The sequence below is a fragment of the Plodia interpunctella genome, chromosome 19 (genome assembly GCF_027563975.2).
Source record: "Plodia interpunctella isolate USDA-ARS_2022_Savannah chromosome 19, ilPloInte3.2, whole genome shotgun sequence".
NCBI lineage: Eukaryota > Metazoa > Arthropoda > Insecta > Lepidoptera > Pyralidae > Plodia > Plodia interpunctella.
The window spans coordinates 5,490,636-5,508,204 of NC_071312.1; the positions used below are offsets into that span (position 1 = coordinate 5,490,636).

A 17,569-nucleotide genomic window follows, 5' to 3' on the forward strand; every position below is an offset into this window, starting at 1 on the left:
GTCCAAGACTAGCTAAGAAGCATGTCAAAATGGACCCCACCAACTGTCAAAATTGTACCACCAACGTGTCACCCTTTTTCGTCAATACGCGCGATCTGGTAGTGTAATCCATTATTATGAAATCAAAACATCAACTAGGTATCACAGATATAAATCGACTTCTACAAATATTTACCAGATTATGTAAATGTTGGATGTAATCTTCACACCATTGCATAAGAAGCAGGCGGTTCTTAAATTAAAATGTATTACACACACCACAAGTATAATATTGTCGCCGTAGCAGGAAAGAGAACTAGTTTCGAAGCTATTGAAAATTATGTTTTAAAGCGAAGGTGGCGCCCTCATTGACTTTAATTTAAGCTTGAACATAAAGAAACTCGATGCCATCGAGTTATCAGAAAAAAATGACAACCAAACAAATTGGATAGCACATTTATGTCGATTAAATCTCATTTTTGTTCCCTTTGGCAGTAAGTCCAGAAAAATACAATTTTAGAGTGTTATAATGGCTAGTAATATTTTAATATAACTAAAACTAGAATTGCTATATAAAAAACTATAATCAAAAACACATATTCAAATTCCTCATCCCTAATTTCTGATCTACGAGCACAGACAATCCTAACAATTTATTTCTTCTTACAATCTTAGTTATAATTTAACACCTCTTTTTCATCGGAGGTAAAAAGTTCTACATACTCGCAACGAAAATATTCAATCTCATCTTTCAGGCCCTTACTCACCTATCTAGTTAAATAATTTCGAATACAAGTGACCCGGGGTCGAGCTTTCTAAGAGCCGCCGATACAAAATATAAAGGATTAAAATATACTTACACGTGGATTTGTGGATACTTGATATCATATATGCGAAAGTCTGCTTGTCTGTACGTTTTCAAACTGCTCTGGGCCGGTCGTCGATTTTGATAAAATTTTAATTAGATTTAATACGACCCGAGTTCAAACATAGGCGGCCGAGGCTCCGGGTAACAGCTAGTACTTCATATTTCTTCTCAGCAATGGTTATTTCGGATGTTAATCAACTACAATAAGTATATTATGTTGTTTAGCCTAGGAACGTGCTTAACTTTAACATATATGTGTACATTGAGTGACAGAAACAAAAAATCTGTTAAATTATGTAAGTGAGGCAAATAATTCACCATTGTGAATCTATCTGACCTAGGCCATCTGACCTAATAAAGAAAGTTCGTAGACATGAGTATCGTCAATTGATTTCATTAAAGCAGACAATCACACAATGGTGAAGTGAATTATTTGCCTCACTTACACATTTTTGATTGACATTTTAAGAAAGGACGACGTTTATTTTCTCTACTATAACTTTAATTCCAAATTAAATCTTATCATAACTAAGGTTATTGCGATAGGTGTTCTTTTGTTAGAGCGAATGTGCAGCGCCTAGATAAAACATTAAATAACCGTGTATAATTAAATAGTATTTATATTAGATACATAAATAAATCAGAATAAGAAAAATACGGAAGTGCCGAACAGTAAAGAAGCGTAAAGTTGATATATTTCTGCATTCTCACTGTTGTGTGTTGAGCATCATGCGACGCGTCAGCCAATGTAATGAATGGGCAACGGAACTCAAGAAAGCCGGCCCCTAACACTGAGCCTGAATCCGGTCCTGGATTTATCAGTTTCGCTGCTGCTGCAATTCCATATATCCATAGCATCCTTGTGATTTTTTTTTAAAACTATTTCTTTTCCAATGTTTTTAGACAATTCAAAATAGTTTTTTTTTTTCAAATATTTATATTTACTTCAATTAGTTTTCATAGAAATCCATAATTGAGTAAGAAACAAACTCATTCACTCACATCAATTCTCATTTATAACAAAAAGGTGATGTTATTCATTTCACCACAGTATCAACGCGTCGAACAATACGTACCTACTCCCAATCGACTGCCATTGCCCAATTTTTATTGTATATTGTAATTAAAATACAAAACTACTTACGCAATAAAATACTAAATATTATTTTGGTAAAAAATGTTTTAAATTTCAATAAAAATAAAATAAACTTATATCGATTAGTCGTAACGTTAAACCAGAAAGTATAGTTGAAACGCAGGAAACTATACATTGTGTTGCGTTCCGTTCTACGATTAAAAGCGAGACCGTTAAATCCCATATTACGCATGCGACCTCTGGCCCGTCGTCTCATCTTTACTGCGTGCGACGGAATGCAATCGTCCGTTGCTTCAAACCTGTGATTGGCTATTCGCCACAAATGAGCAAATTTTACTACAAGCTTTTTATGTCACTATTTTTTTTAAATGAAGAAAATGAATCTATTCAAAATGATAAGTTTTAAAGAAAAATAGTTATATTAAAAATTATCTCTTTTGTTATAGACGTTCAGCTTATGAGCTAGGCTTGTTTGGGTAATTAATTATTATGTAAATGAAACTTATCAAATATATGAATAATATATAAATATTATAATGAACAATTAAAAATATGTAATTTACCAAAAAACTAATAATTTATCGTATAACTTCAAACCGACAAAATAAAACAACGAAATTGAATTTCATTCTTATTGTATGAAAATAAACAACAATTAAATTCCGAATACGGCAACCGAACGCCAAATTACAGCCAATAAATAATCGTGTAAACAAATTGAATCGATACTAAATCTGAAATCGAGTAAACGTCAATCGTTCTCATAAATCCCAAATCAGATAACACAATGCAATTTCAGTGCATATTTCAGCTACGTTTACCCGATGAGTATGTTTATGTCTGTGCAATTCTTGTTGCAAGTGAATGTCGGTTGCGTAATAACATTCTTGCGCCGATATGCGTAAGACTGAAACTGAGGTAACAGGTATGCAAAACTACTCGATTATCAACTCTGTCTACAAGCTAAAAGGTACATCGATTCGCAATTCGATACGAAATATTTGAAATCTGTTGAAATTCTTAGTTTAAAAGTGAAAGTTTAAGGTTAAAGGGTGCTATTTATTTTTATTAATATTACTATTGTTATAATACTCGATACATAACGCAATATTTTGCAAATTTAACGGAACTATTGAAATCGCGTGCGTAATTGAATTGGTAAGTACGTTATTTGGTTTTTGATAAATGGGTATATAGGTATGGTGAATATTGGACAGTAAAATTCATAGAGATATTTTTTATACTTTCGCAGACGCTTGATGAAACACAAAATAAGTTTTATTGTTATAACTGCTATAGCAGTCCTGCGTCCGCGAAAGTGTTAAAAAACATAAACGAACTTTTATCTTAAGCATCGCAAGCATTCTAAAGATTTGTTTTATACAATGATAAAAAGCATTGCATATTGTTATGTTATGACTTTGTTGTGTTACATCAAATAGTTAAAATCCAATACCACCCGATTGGATTGAATTTCACGACTGTTTGAACGCGGCGTGTAGCGTTTCTTTAATGTCGCATATTTCAATTAAACATTTATAAAATTAACATTGTACTAGTACTTTACTTATTTATAAAATAGGATAATTAAATTGATTACTGCGTATGGTACAATTTAATAAACACTAATGTTGCACGGAGCTTCGCTTCCGTGGGAATTTTGAGATAAAATATAGCCTATAGCAATCTTGGATAAAGTACCTTTCTAGTGGTCAAAGAATTTTTGAAATCGATTCAGTAGTTACCCGCCTCAAACATATAAACGATTCGGTAGTTTCGGAGTTTACCCGCCTCAAACATACAAACTCACAAACGCTTACCTCTTTATAATAATAGTATAGATTTAAATAAATAATTAGAAAATAATGTGAATCTCAAGCAGTTTGAATTCCAACAGCGGCTACATTATTAGTTATTAGCTATAAAAATTTCACCCGTGCGTAATTGCAACTGAGAGCCGTTTGATTAGAAACCGGGATACCTACAATTTAAAGGAAATTGACTCTAACGACTAATGAAAAAGATAATTATTGAGACGCAAATGCATTGGCGCACAAAGATAAATCATCGGAGACCAGAACTGTTGCGAGCTTAGTTAACAGCAGGAAACACGTAAGGCCTCGTGATCTCATCTGCTTATTTCTCCTTGACCTCTGTATTTTAATCGTGTAAAAGTTTTTTTTTTACTATTATTTGTATATTTATTTATTTATTTGTATTCACAATACAAATAATATAAAAATGTTGTTCTTATACAATGCAAACATATATCTTCCGAGATTTACCGTGCATCGGAATATTACTAAATATTTATTATTTATCTTAATTTTATTTAAACAATAAGTAAACTAAAATCATCTCAAAAGTAATCTGTAAATAGTATTAGCTTTCCGTAACATTAAAATATATTTTTGTGACTCCTGTGGAAAAAGTTTAAATAACTCATCACAAATATCAGTATCACAAATAAATAATATACTGAGCTGAAAAGTATGTTTGATATGTATTTTTTATTTAAGGCCACTAAACAGCCTCGTAACCTCTACGTGCCAATACTGAAGAGATATGGGAACGGTGGAGTTGCCAAAATCAATTTTTTTAGCATTATACACACACTAGGGATAAGTTTTTTTTTATCTTCTTAAATGCAGATGTGCTACTCAGTAGTTTCACTCGTCTTCGACGTGTGTTTTTTGTATATGATGTGTATTTAAAACTAACTCTCTCGAGTTCATAATCATAATGGCGTAGCTATCACCTCACAGCATTCAAAAACCACTAGTCCAATAAAACACGTTATTCTAAACCGATCGTACTTGACATTAACCTTAATCCGGTTAAATTGCAGACGCCTTATCTTCTAATTATATCGAAGAAATCAAGCGATAGATAACTAACAGAAAATAAAGAGTGTGCAGAAGTGGCACGCCAAACCTTCATAAGGAATAGAACCTATAGTGTTAGCGCCACACGTGAATAACACAATATGTAATAAATAAAAATATTTTTTTTTATAATGGACAACATTCAAAGACCATACTAAGCACTAAAGTTGTGTCGTGGTTGGGTCGAATGGTCATGATTGAAATTGAATATACATTTTACATTTTCGTGGACGCACGACAGCTATAAGTTAACATTGCTGGATCATATAACAGTAAAATTTATTTTCCGTATCGTCGAGTGTCCACAAAAGTATTACACAGAGAGAATTGAAACTCTTAAGCAAAATTAGCTTGTATGCAATAAACTAAGTTTGGCTACAGTTCTGTAACATAATTATTTTAAAGACAATCTCAAATCGGCAACCGGTCCGGGCCGCTCGGACCGGAAAACATTACCGTTGAAGAATGCAGTTTTTCCTCGGTAAACACAGATTGCCGAGTATAAAATTTGTCTCGTACGTGTGAAAGAGCAGTGTGTAGTGATCGGAATTTCTAATTTGTGTAAATTAAATAAAGTTAAAAGTAGTCGAGCAAAACCATCATAATCAATTCACGGCAAATAATTATATATTTTTAATTTTCCCAGAAGATGTCTTTCGTGAAAAATGTATGGGATAAGGAATATGACAAAACATTTACAATATGATCAAGCATTTTTTTATTAACCTATTGATGTATCCCACTGCTGGGCAAAGGCTTCCCCTTCCGTAAGCATTTACGTACGTCAGTGAATTCTTCAAATAAATAATTAACACCTAGGTATTACAATGCATATACCTACTATAATTACATCTTTTGACGACCTCGGTGGCGCAGTGGTCAAGTTCTTGCCACTGAACCAAGAGGTCCCGGGTTCGATCCCCGGTCGGGTCATGATGGAAAATGATCTTTTTCTGATCGGCCCGGGTCTTGGATGTTTATCTATATATGTATTTGTTATAAAATATAGTATCGTTGAGTTAGTATCCCATAACACAAGTCTCGAGCTTACTTTGGGGCTAGCTCAATCTGTGTGATTAGTCCTAATATTTGTTTGTTTGTTTGTTTGTTGTTTTGTATAAAGAAAAAATATGAAACAATTTTAAAACAAAACATACTAAACAATTACTCTTTATAAACATAACCTAATAATAGAGCTTATTTTAGTAGATAGGCGTGGTCAAGTCGACCAATAAAAGTGGCCCGCTCTGTAGGTTATGCTTTGCTATTCTGTAATCAGTTTTACAATCATCATGATAAAAAAAACATGATCTCATTGGAGTGGACTCTGTCTATGGTAAAAAAAACTATGTCCTGTACCAGTTTATTTTGAAACGTTCCTATTTCAATAGTACATAACGGCACGTACATAATAAATTTATTTCATTATTAAAGTTTAAACACTGGCCACCTATAAACAAGTTGAAGAAAGTCCTTTTCAATTCCACGAAAAAACTGTTGTCCCACAATTCATATTGCGAACGCAAAAAAAACAAAAACGAATTGCTAATTTATCAGCGATCTTTCTCAAACCATAAAGTTTTCTAGACTATAACGTAATTTAGTTTTTATTCGAATCAAGAGTGCACGCGAACGTAGCCGCGGGCGTCTACCTTTATTGGCTACCTGAATTTCTATCAGCCTAAAGGGACAGCCCATGGTTTCCGATAAACAAATTACTGGTTTGTTCTTTTGGATCTAGATTATTTGCCCCTCTATAGAAAAAATAAGTCGTAAACATGCCTGCCACCAAGTAACTAAACAAAAATAAATACTTATTCGGCATTTCCGCGCTTTCCATATACCTATTACACATAAGAACATTTAGGGAAAAGGTAGCTGCTGATTATACAGGTTATTACTTGTTACTCAAAAATGGGAAACTTAATTTAAACAATTATTAAACAGTGATTTTGGTTTATGAGTTTCGTTGTTAAATAACATTAATAATCCATTATGATCACTTCCATTAAGAAATTATATAATTATTTTAATTACTATTTTTGTTTTTTGGAACATTACACAACATCAACAGAATTAAAACTAATTTAATATTAGTTTGCCTAATACCGCGGGTCAAATGTAAAAGACACATTGAGAGTAAACTTTTATAAGGCCTTTGCCAAAAATATTGGATAAAAAATATTTTTAACAACAAAAGTATAATTTAATTTAAACAGCTGCCAGATTTGATTTTGAATAGTACCTACCTAACATGGGCTATCACGCAATACTACACTGGAGGCTAACTCTTAGGAACATATCAGAATTTAATATGCGCCTTCCGCTTCCACAACAATTTTTTTTTTCAGCGCGCATGCAAAAGAAAAATATTAAAAATCTACTCTGTGTGTACAGAGTAGATTTTTAATGTTTTTCTTTTGTTGCATGCGCGCTGAAAAAAACTCCCGACTCCCCCGACTGACTCCCGAAAAAAAAGGTGTGTTTTATGTTTTATAATACACTAGCGGCCAGTTCTGGCTTCTTTCGGATAAAACCATAATAATCCTCAGGATCATATTATTTTTTTCAAATCCGCATCATATTCCGTTGCGCAGTTTTGAAGGCAGGCAGCGACTTTTTTTAAAATATTAGGTATATGTAGTGATTACAAAAAAACCCCGTGTTAGATATACAGCAATTGGTTAATTGATAAATTTTATTTATTGACGACAATGAATTTGTGCTTGATTGATAAGCCTCATGAATATCAATTTTACGCATGTAGACTTTCGCAGTCTGTGTGTGTGTTTACTATCAGAATGACAGTAGAGGTTGTGTAATTTGTTACTTCATTCATTCATACTTATCTGTAAGTTGTTGGGAGCAGTCGAACGAGTGAACATAAATAATTATACTAAATATCCATAATTAATGCCTATAACCACAGTAGAGAGGTACCTAATTAATATTATAACAAAAAAAAGATGGCACCTGTCTGAAAATAATAAGAGGTCTAAAATTAGCTGTAGGTACCTACGCAGAATTTATTAAAATTGCTATCTATACAATGATTAAGTACCTACCTATAGGTAGATATAATCAGTTCGACGGATCAGTTCATACCGCCAACAGCCTCTCTAAAATAGAAACTGCATATCGCTCGATTCTTCTCCGAAGTTTTTACATACGGCACGTGTTCAACACAACACAAGACGCCTGTTTTCCGTGTATTTTCTGGTTGGCTGCCGAAGGGGGCGCGGCGCGGGGCCGGGGGGGACGCGCCGGCCGGCAGATGCGCCGTGCAGCGCCATCTCTTGACTGCCGCCGCCTCGCCGCCAGGTGCGCGCTGCCCGCACCGCGCCCGCACCCTCAGTTTGCGATCGCGCGTTGCCAACGACACACGTAATTACGGCTCCCACAAGCCGCTACACACGACGCGCGCGTTTCGAACGTAGTGCACTCCCGCGACCGGTTCCTTTGCCGATGAGCAACCAGTGACATCTCGATTGTTGTGCTGTGTGACTTGAGTGAAACGCTCAGTGCAAACTTGTGCGAGTGATGGATTACTGCGGATCTGTAAAGTGCTGACGACCGGCGGGCCTTGGACCCGACATATATGCCCCGGCGCCGCTAGCCCGGCCGCGCCAGCATGCGCGCCCCCGCGGTGCTCATCGCCCTGCTAGGGTTTCTACCCCAGGTACTGACACCGACACCCAAAACCGCGAATCCCCGTTTGTTTATGTTTCACACGTATTGCCAAATGAAAGGTTCGCATGGATACTCGAGTATAAACATGGAAAACAACGGTAGGCGCGAGGTCGTTCTGCATTACACGAGCGTCACTTTCCCACGAGTGCGCCGGCTTAGCAGATTGTCCTGGATATGGTTAGGAGCGAGGGTGTAGGTTAGGTGAGCCGCCTGAGTCGTGACCAGGCGCTTCGCCGGCCGGGGACGCGCTTGTGTGTGTTCAATACGTTTGCCGAGCAAACATAGACGAAGTACATAGTTATAAAGAAAGTTCAGGTTTTAATACGGCCGGCGCGCGGGTCAGCTAGGTCGCGAGCCTCTTCGCTTTAAAATTAGAATTAGATGCATTCCAAGCCTTGAGACTGAGAAGTTGATGCCCAAAGAGGCGAATCCGCGACGACTGGAGCGACAGGAATAACCGCTCCAGACGACTGAAGGCGAGATATTTTGGGCAGGGTTAGTAGTTCGGTCTAGTTAACTCGACGGAACCCTTGCACTGTTTATTGACTGTAACTAATCGTCAGAAAATAGGTGCCAAAATCATAAACAAACACATTTGCTAAATAAGACAATGATACGATATATACCTAACGTAACTATAATAACCTCATACCTATTACTCGTATTATTAGTAATATTTAATATCAATAATATCTAGTGTTAGATTTGCGGTCATTGATCTGTGAATTGGCCAAGGTTACCTTAGTTAAGGGCTATTTCTGGCTAACTTGAACTTTCCATAGTTTTCGTGCTGACATGCCATTCCTCAGCACACCATTATATTCACTTACTTAACAATTAGGCACATAAGTTATTAAGTCGAAGATAACTGTAAATCAATCGATCAACGAGTTTTGTTAATCTTCCCCGACCATCAATCGGACAGACACTCGGACAGTTGTTTATTTATCTTTACAACAAGAACATAGGTATGGCAACAACTTCAATAGCATCGCATCGCTATGTAGGTACCTATGCGCATGATTCACTTGAACGTCGATTTACTGACGCCGCGCCGATTCGATAGGTTACTTTTCCAATCGATACATTAGATTAACTAGTAGGTATTAAATCAGTTACCTGTCTAAAAAAATGTTAACATCGATTCCTGCTAAAATCCTTTACCTATCTATTCCGATTCTGTTTTCGATTCATTTATTTATTTCGATCCCTACCAAAATGTCAAGCCTCGATAAAAAATCGATACACGAGTTTGTTGACTTTTTATGCTCCCGCATCGTTTACTAGTTCTGAATGGCAAATTGCGACAAGGGACCTATCCCCTGCGTATGCGTATGCGCAGGGCTTATTTGAGTACCTATTTAATATGTTCGCAAATGTGCCGTTATTAACAAACACAAATGCACTTCTCATACGAATATATCAAAAACTTGTTCGTGTGCTAGTGTTGTGTCGGGTATCGATTCAGCATCTCGAGCAGTCAGATGTTTTACAACATTATATTTGTGGCGTGCTAGTCAGGTTGAAGTAAACGTTTATTGTGTCCGTGGTCCAAGCTTCTCACAGTCGTGACTAACTCGAGTATCTTCTATATTTATAGTTATTGCGTGTATATGCGTGCGAGTGTGTTTTCAAGGCACTATAATACATTATGAATGAAGTCTCGTTGCTCCATAAAAAAACGGTATTTTGCGCACCACCACTCCAAACAGGTTTGTCTCGCCCCTGGGCTGGTCCTGTCTACGTGACGATCATCGTACATTGATGTAATTGTCCGCCGATCGGTCAACTCGATTCTTTATACTCGATAGGCACATCCGCAGGAATCGATGTTAACATTTTTTTGACTTTTTTGAAGACCACGTGCAAGCAACCAGTGGCATCCCACTTAGCCCTCTCTCAGATCGCGTTCGAAAAACAAATTGCGTGATCATTGAAGCGATGGTCGGATACGGCATCGGAAACACGTCTGTTCCCAACCGCAATAATAATTTCCAATTTAAAATAAATAATTCACTGACGGTTGATTTTCCTCTTGGTAGCGTGTCGATCGGTAAGAAATAATAATTCTTTTTCAAACTTTCCATTTAACTAATACCATAAATGGGTATTCTTATATTGTTCGTTACACATCGATATTCTGTTATTTAGTGGTGACTGGTGACATTCTGTTTCTTGATTAAGTGCAGGCGTCTACCTGTCGCATATCTAGGACATACATGTCATAGCTCACATGGAACGTTAAATAGTGTAGAGCGTATGATTGCGTTATATGATTTGTGATATAATCATATTCAGTCGTGTTATTCGATTCGCCGTGGTCCACATAAGCGCAGCAGGTGCACTCTTAATGCCCATAAGGACGACCAGCATCTGCGTTTTTCATAATTTACTCTGTACGTACACGATTTCTAATTGCCTCCACGATGATTTAAAGTTCAATTCGGTGTCATGAGTTCGTTGTCGCTGTTAACTGGATGCTTAATGTTCGCTTTATTACTAGAATCGTCATAATAAACTTAGAACTACTTAAATCTACTTATTTTTAAAGTCGTTTTGTGGTGACTATTTCATATCTTAAATAACGTATAAGAAACATGGATTTGTTAGTCTAGTTATCTTGGTGTGTAATGGTGTAATTTATAAGCCATGGAGACCCTGAAACATCTAGGCACAATACTCGATTTCACAAAATTTTCTCAGCAATCAAGATAAATATTCTCAATGGACATACCACCTGCCGCCTCAAAGTTGTTCGTATGTAGTCGCACGGATTTCCACAATAGCACAATAATAATTAATCGTCATATGTCATGTTAGTAACATTAAGCATTTAAGTATGTGAAACTCCCTAACGGTTGGTCTTGCCCTGTTATAATTTCGTCCATTGTCCAAAAAAAGGTTTTTGTTCTATGAGAACCGACTCAATTATAAAAGAACTCTGTACGAAATTCTTATAATCGTTGGTTTTTAACGGCTTAACTATGAGAAACTGTGGTTTCGTCTCATTGTGTATAGGAGCATGTAATGGTTTGTAAACGCGCGTCTCCGAAATCGTTGTTTGAAAAGAACTCGATAAACGTATCGTGACATGTGACAAATGACGAGCTCGTCACAACACTACGATCGTCTATTGTCGATGGCTGACGATCGCCGTTCCTTTTCAATTAATATTTTTCTTTCAATTTCAACCTCTGCCGGACGTTAATTACGAAGCATCTTAGCGCTAAAAAAGCAACATGGCCGCCAGGATCATTGATCAGATTGATTACGCAATGTCGCAAAACTGGATGCACTGGGAAGTCAGGACCGTTTCATACATTATTTATAAGGATGCAGTCATATCTGTAAGTTTATGTCTTAGTTGAAAAGCAACAGTCATGGAATAATTTCACAACAAAAACTTGACAGATCCCACTGACGTTTAAAAGCAACACGTACAAATACCAAGTGTAAATCGAATCTACATAATCTAAAATCATAAATCGATCGATAAAAAATCGATTCCAGTTAGTGAAGATTTATCGTTGGATTGCGTTTCGTAATTTATTATAAGTTCATTATAATTCCGTCAGTAACCTTCTAATATAAGGTCCCATTGTTTAGTGCTGAGTCTCTAAGTTATGAAGTTCCTAAACGGGTAAATGTGTCAGTTATCTTGTGTCTGCGTGGGTTGCCTGAGATTTCAGGCGTGTTTCGAAGATGACTGCTGCTTCTGATTCCACGTAGGTCGAAAGTTAAGGCCGATTTGACAGTTATGAATACGCTAGCACTTTAAACGTACTAAATAATTGCTTTTACGTGGGCGTTAAGTGCAAACTAAGTAATAGTCACTCATTAATTACACATTACGCTTTCTCACACAAGTTTGTATGTACTTATTTGAAGAACTGTTAGCACGTTTTGAATATTCTCCGCATCGCTAATAATCGTCAGCTAATCAAGTAATTTATGTAAAATTATTTAACATCTAATTTTCTATGAGATTAGTTCGCTGTATATACTACCTACGACGATTTGTCGGTCGTTTCTAGCTAATTCTCTAATTCGAGTTTCATAATGCTGCAATTGCAATGAATTGCAGTGCAATACATGATCACATGAACGCAGTGAAATATGATTTCAAGTAACAGTCTATCAATCTGTGCGCAACTTATTACCTACTTAGTTTTTTAGCACTTCATGCTTTGAATTATAAAGTTATTAAAAAGTGAAATCGTTTCTAATTGCCAGCCAGTGTTATTTTTTCTTTCTTATTCATAGATTTGTGGAAGTTGGAAGGGGAAGAAAGGTACTAACTGCAGTGGGAGATATATTTTGATCTTTAAGAAATCATTTCCTCAGATTAGTTTACCAACAAATCTTGCAAGATCTCTGGTCCGATGGCAATAGTACAAAAGTCTATCATCGTACCGTACACCGACGCACGAAATCTCAATTCGCTTGTGCAACACGCTTAAATAACCGCAAAATACCTTATTATGCGCTTTCCATATAAGTTCCTTGCAATCTATGGGCTCTACGAGTTCTGCGATTCTCCGTTAATTTCGAATTCCAAACTCGAGTCGTATGTTTCTTTTGTAAAAGCGCAGCTGCCAGAAATTAAACAACAAAGAGATCGCAACTTTTGTCGCGCCAAACCGAATTTCTGAACGTTTTGTTCCTTTTAAGAAGTATCCTTTAAAGACATTCTTTGAAACGGAACGCATTTCTTTGTTGCCAACCCGACATGTGTCCCCCTCTTTGCACTAGTAATGGAGAGCCAGAGTTATTTGAATTAAGAACGAAAAACAATTAGTTAACATCACGTGTACATAAAGAAGTTAAATTCGCACAGATAATCAATTTCAAGTCGAGAACGCTATTTTTAAAATGTTACATCTTCGCGGCATGTGTTTAGAGTACGGTAAACGTAATCAAAATAATACTGCCTACTCATACTCGGGCTGATAAAAAAAAATCATACGTGGTCGTGAAGTCTAAATTTAAAATTTGAATTGCGAATTAATGCACTGGCCACATCGTCGCTCTATTAAAAGACTGTTTGGGTGTTTATTTTAACACATTTCGCGCATGTACTTGTAACGATGGAGATGAAAAACATTCCCCTGCGTTTCATTATTTGTGTTATTTATAGACAGCGCTCAACCTGCCGACTGGAACGAGTGTATACTCTCTTGGACTTACACATAGTGGTGTTCACATTATTACTCCTTATTATCTACTGTTCTTGATAAGAACTTATAAAGTGCCCATTAAATAAACCTTTAAGAATTACCCCATTGATCATTGCCACGGAATAATAAAGAAAACATTCGTGAACATCTAACGCATGCAATTAAAATGAAAAATCTTTCAATTAATGTAACACGATGTAGTAACTTGTGTTACTTTTACAAAATGGAGTTGAATCAATTTAGAATTTCGGACGCGCTGTAATTAATTTTAATCCTTTTTCTTGGTAACGAAATGCATTTGTTTTCTGTTGTAATATTAGAGGCAATTAGTTTAATAAATAATGATAAAACATTACGTTTATTTCAGGTAACACTAGTACTATACAAAGTAAATACTAATAACAGGGACCCACTGTACATGTCTGATACTAGTAACATAATATTAACTTACTTAAAATTTAACTTAAAGATTAAAAATCATTCATAATGTTAGTTAATTCGTAATCTCGTATTTTAAAACTTCTAATAAGAACATTCCGTAAAAGTCACTGTATTTAAATAGCGTTATTTTCTTCAAGAATCTTTATTCTTTTTTCAAAATTAAATTAATTATGGCTAGCGACAAATGCTCGCAGCTAACACCTTTTAAAGTCGGGCTCACATCAATCAGACAGTCATCGCGTCAAATCGCCCGAAGACATTTTTAAACACAACTTATTCGGTAGTCTGTAAGTATTATTTAATTGTTACTTTGTGGCCAGCCCGAGGCTAGACCTGCCGCTCGGGTCTCGACCAACTTTAAAAAAATATAATGTAAATATCATTACCACCATAATTTAAAAGATGCTGTTTTTTTTCTTTTTCGTTGCTATAAACGAATTAATAAAACGGTAAGCCACAATCCATCACAATCGGTGCTACTATAACTCGTTTTATAAACAATACGTCAACAAAAAAGGGGATGTTTAGTGTGTCCGTAAGTTTTTTGGATCATTTTTTTGGTTCCGCTCCTACCTGGCGTCTGTAACCACATAGATGTGTGAAGAGGGAGATTGCCGTCTTGCTCTATAGCCTACTGTTAAAAGGGGAGGCTCACAAGTTTCGCGCGTTCAAATCTACGACTTACAACCCCCAAAGACTTGACAGGAAGTCTGTGAAATCTGGTGTATTTTTTATCGCATTTCTGTTTAAACGGGGGTAAAGGTTTGACATCAGACTCACCGTCGCTAAAGAGATAAGACACCGACTTGAATGGTTCATTGTGCATACCTTTCTCTCGGTGTACTTATGACAGGTTAACCAGATAAATCTGGTTAAGCGTGGGAAAGCACACTTGCTGAGTAATTGAATTAATAAAAAATCGATAGCCACTCGAAGTCAAAACAAATAAAGTTACGTTATAATTTCTTATTCGTATCACGCTTACTTTTAATGAGAACCATAGGAAACATTTATGTATGTAATTTATGTATGAAACAAAATAAATAATCAATTAGATCGAAAGCGAGCAGGAAACAATTTTCTTTTTTTATTATTACACATACGACGGACGCACACACGGACACGGCTTTATTATAGGTCTCCGGTAATGATTTGCCAAGACATGAACGCCATAACTTAATACCTACCACTTCCTTCCGATGCCATATAAATAACGCTTCAATTCTTCGAACATAACCTTAATATTTAAAAAGTAATATCGATTGTGTGTTTGTTATTCAGTAAAAATAGAGAATACGACGTAAGATGCTTATTTATTCAGAATATTCTTACGTGCATTCCCTTGTGCATGAATTAGCTTTGAAACTAGTTGACCCCTCATACAAAACGACCAACTGCACATTCTTTCATTAATGCAAGGGTTATACCACCCTGGGGGTAACAAAAACAAGTTATTATTATTCGTAGTCAGTAAAAAAATATGTCTATTCTAGTCGTTTAGTGGATTACTGCTTCATGCTTATCTGTCAACAGATCGATTATAATTTTCATCGAATTCCAATACTGGCAAGTAAGAAATAGTTAAAACTCGTGTTTTGTTTTAACATTCATGTCGTTCTTATTTCGAAAATATGATTATTGTTCACAATATGTAATAGCGGTGTTCGAATTTCAATTCAGGTTAGGGGTGTCACTGGCGTGCAGTCACCCCATATGAGCCCGCAACCCCATTTTTGACGACCTACATAAACTGTGTCCAGTGAGACCGTTAATGTCTCAACGGGATCGATCGAATGGACAGTTGTGCAAATAGTTTGTTTGAGGATTACATCTTGGGGGCGTTGAAACTTTTAGTGATGTTTGTTCTGTCTCTTCGATATTGATAAATTGACGTAAGCTTGAATTATGCCATTTTGTTGACACGTTTTTTTTTAATTCCAGGTGCTGACGTCTGGTTCCTTCGAACTTAGGATAAAAAGTTTTACAAACTCACTGGGTAGGTTAAGTAGTGGGCAGTGCTGTGATGGTTCCTCAAGTAGTGATGCGCCTTGTTTGGCGCCGTGCAGGACTAAATTCCGCGTGTGCCTCAAGATTTATCAAGCTAATATCGATACAACGTCACCGTGTACGTTCGGTGACATTACAACACCAGTGTTGGGTGGAAATTCATTGGATGTTCCCAACCTCAACGTGGAAGGATTTAGTAATCCCATCGTGTTTCCCTTCGATTTCACGTGGCCGGTGAGTTAATAATAATGTTTTATATAATTAGTGCTAGTTATTTAAGATACATTTCACTTACGTAAACAACACTTCATTATTTTTCTAGCGTTAAATCAATACATCGTAAAAGAAGCATTAAGTAGCAACCCTACATCAATAAATCAATGCTGTCAAAGTTACCAACATTCAAATTCCAATAATCCACGCTAGCCAGTGTGAGGCATCTCATTCGCCGTAAATAGTAAAAAAGAAATTAAGGGATTCTATATTCAAATTTGACAGAGGTGATGACGATAAGAATACTTGATGGTTTAACGAGCAGTTGTGTGGGACGATTACAGCGTTCATTCATTTTTAATTAATTATAAAGGCACGTTGTTTAAAGTCAGCCACGTTATTAAAAGAAGTACTTTACCTACGTAGTTTAGTCAACCTTCATTCAACCTTATGGCTGCGTTCTCATCTTCGTCGATTAGAGCGTGGAGGCCGGAATCGTGATTCAATATTGTAATTACATATTATTTATTTACTGAGTTTAAATCTATCTCGATTCCAAGGATAACGGACATCTTAATTGGACCTTAGTTACGGTTATTTCGCTGGCGTGAATGGTCTATGGTTTACACAGCCCTCGTGTGGACACTCGAGGTTTCGAGCACTATTTGTATTTTATTTAGCGGCCCGCTTCAAATGTTGTACCGTCTCGTAATGTTTGAGCAAACAATCGCTCCTAAGCCGCTTGCACAAGCTCGGACCATCTGGAGAAAAACGTGACATTTGGTAACTAAACGAGTAGGGCCGTGAAACAGACGAAATTTAAGACTTCGGATCATAGATGAACGTCCGGGACGGCTATTCCGAATGAATTGGCGCTAAATTGAAACTTCCTGTTTAATTTCACATGGACGTTTCTATTGCCAGGCATATGTTGACATGCGATCAATTGAGCGAAAGCGACACGAAATAATCCTCTCTATCAAATTTCAAATGTGACAAGTTGAGCCCGGTGTGGTATCTGTCGAATTTACGCCATATGTGATAATGGCGGTCTTGGACGGGAGCTGTCTCCCAGATGGTATCATCACCCATATGCCAAACGAATCCGAAATCCATACGGATACCTACCACACTATCTGTCAGGGATATTTCCATTGTTCATTATGTTTTCTTACCTAGTTTTTCCTCGCTTCAATCGACCTGTTCTTTGCTG

At 36.4% G+C, this 17,569-nt stretch overlaps 1 protein-coding gene across 1 annotated transcript in view; it reads left to right on the forward strand.

The window, feature by feature from the left end:
* The first annotated feature begins 8,164 nt into the window (after positions 1 to 8,164).
* The window catches only part of Delta (delta), a 34,966-nt gene continuing 25,561 nt past the window's right edge, over positions 8,165 to 17,569 (forward strand). The window contains exons 1-2 of the mRNA XM_053759269.2: positions 8,165 to 8,507; positions 16,078 to 16,377. Of these exons, the coding sequence (XP_053615244.1) occupies positions 8,460 to 8,507; positions 16,078 to 16,377 (348 nt within the window). The 5' untranslated portion in view covers positions 8,165 to 8,459. The remainder of the gene's footprint in view (positions 8,508 to 16,077; positions 16,378 to 17,569) is intronic.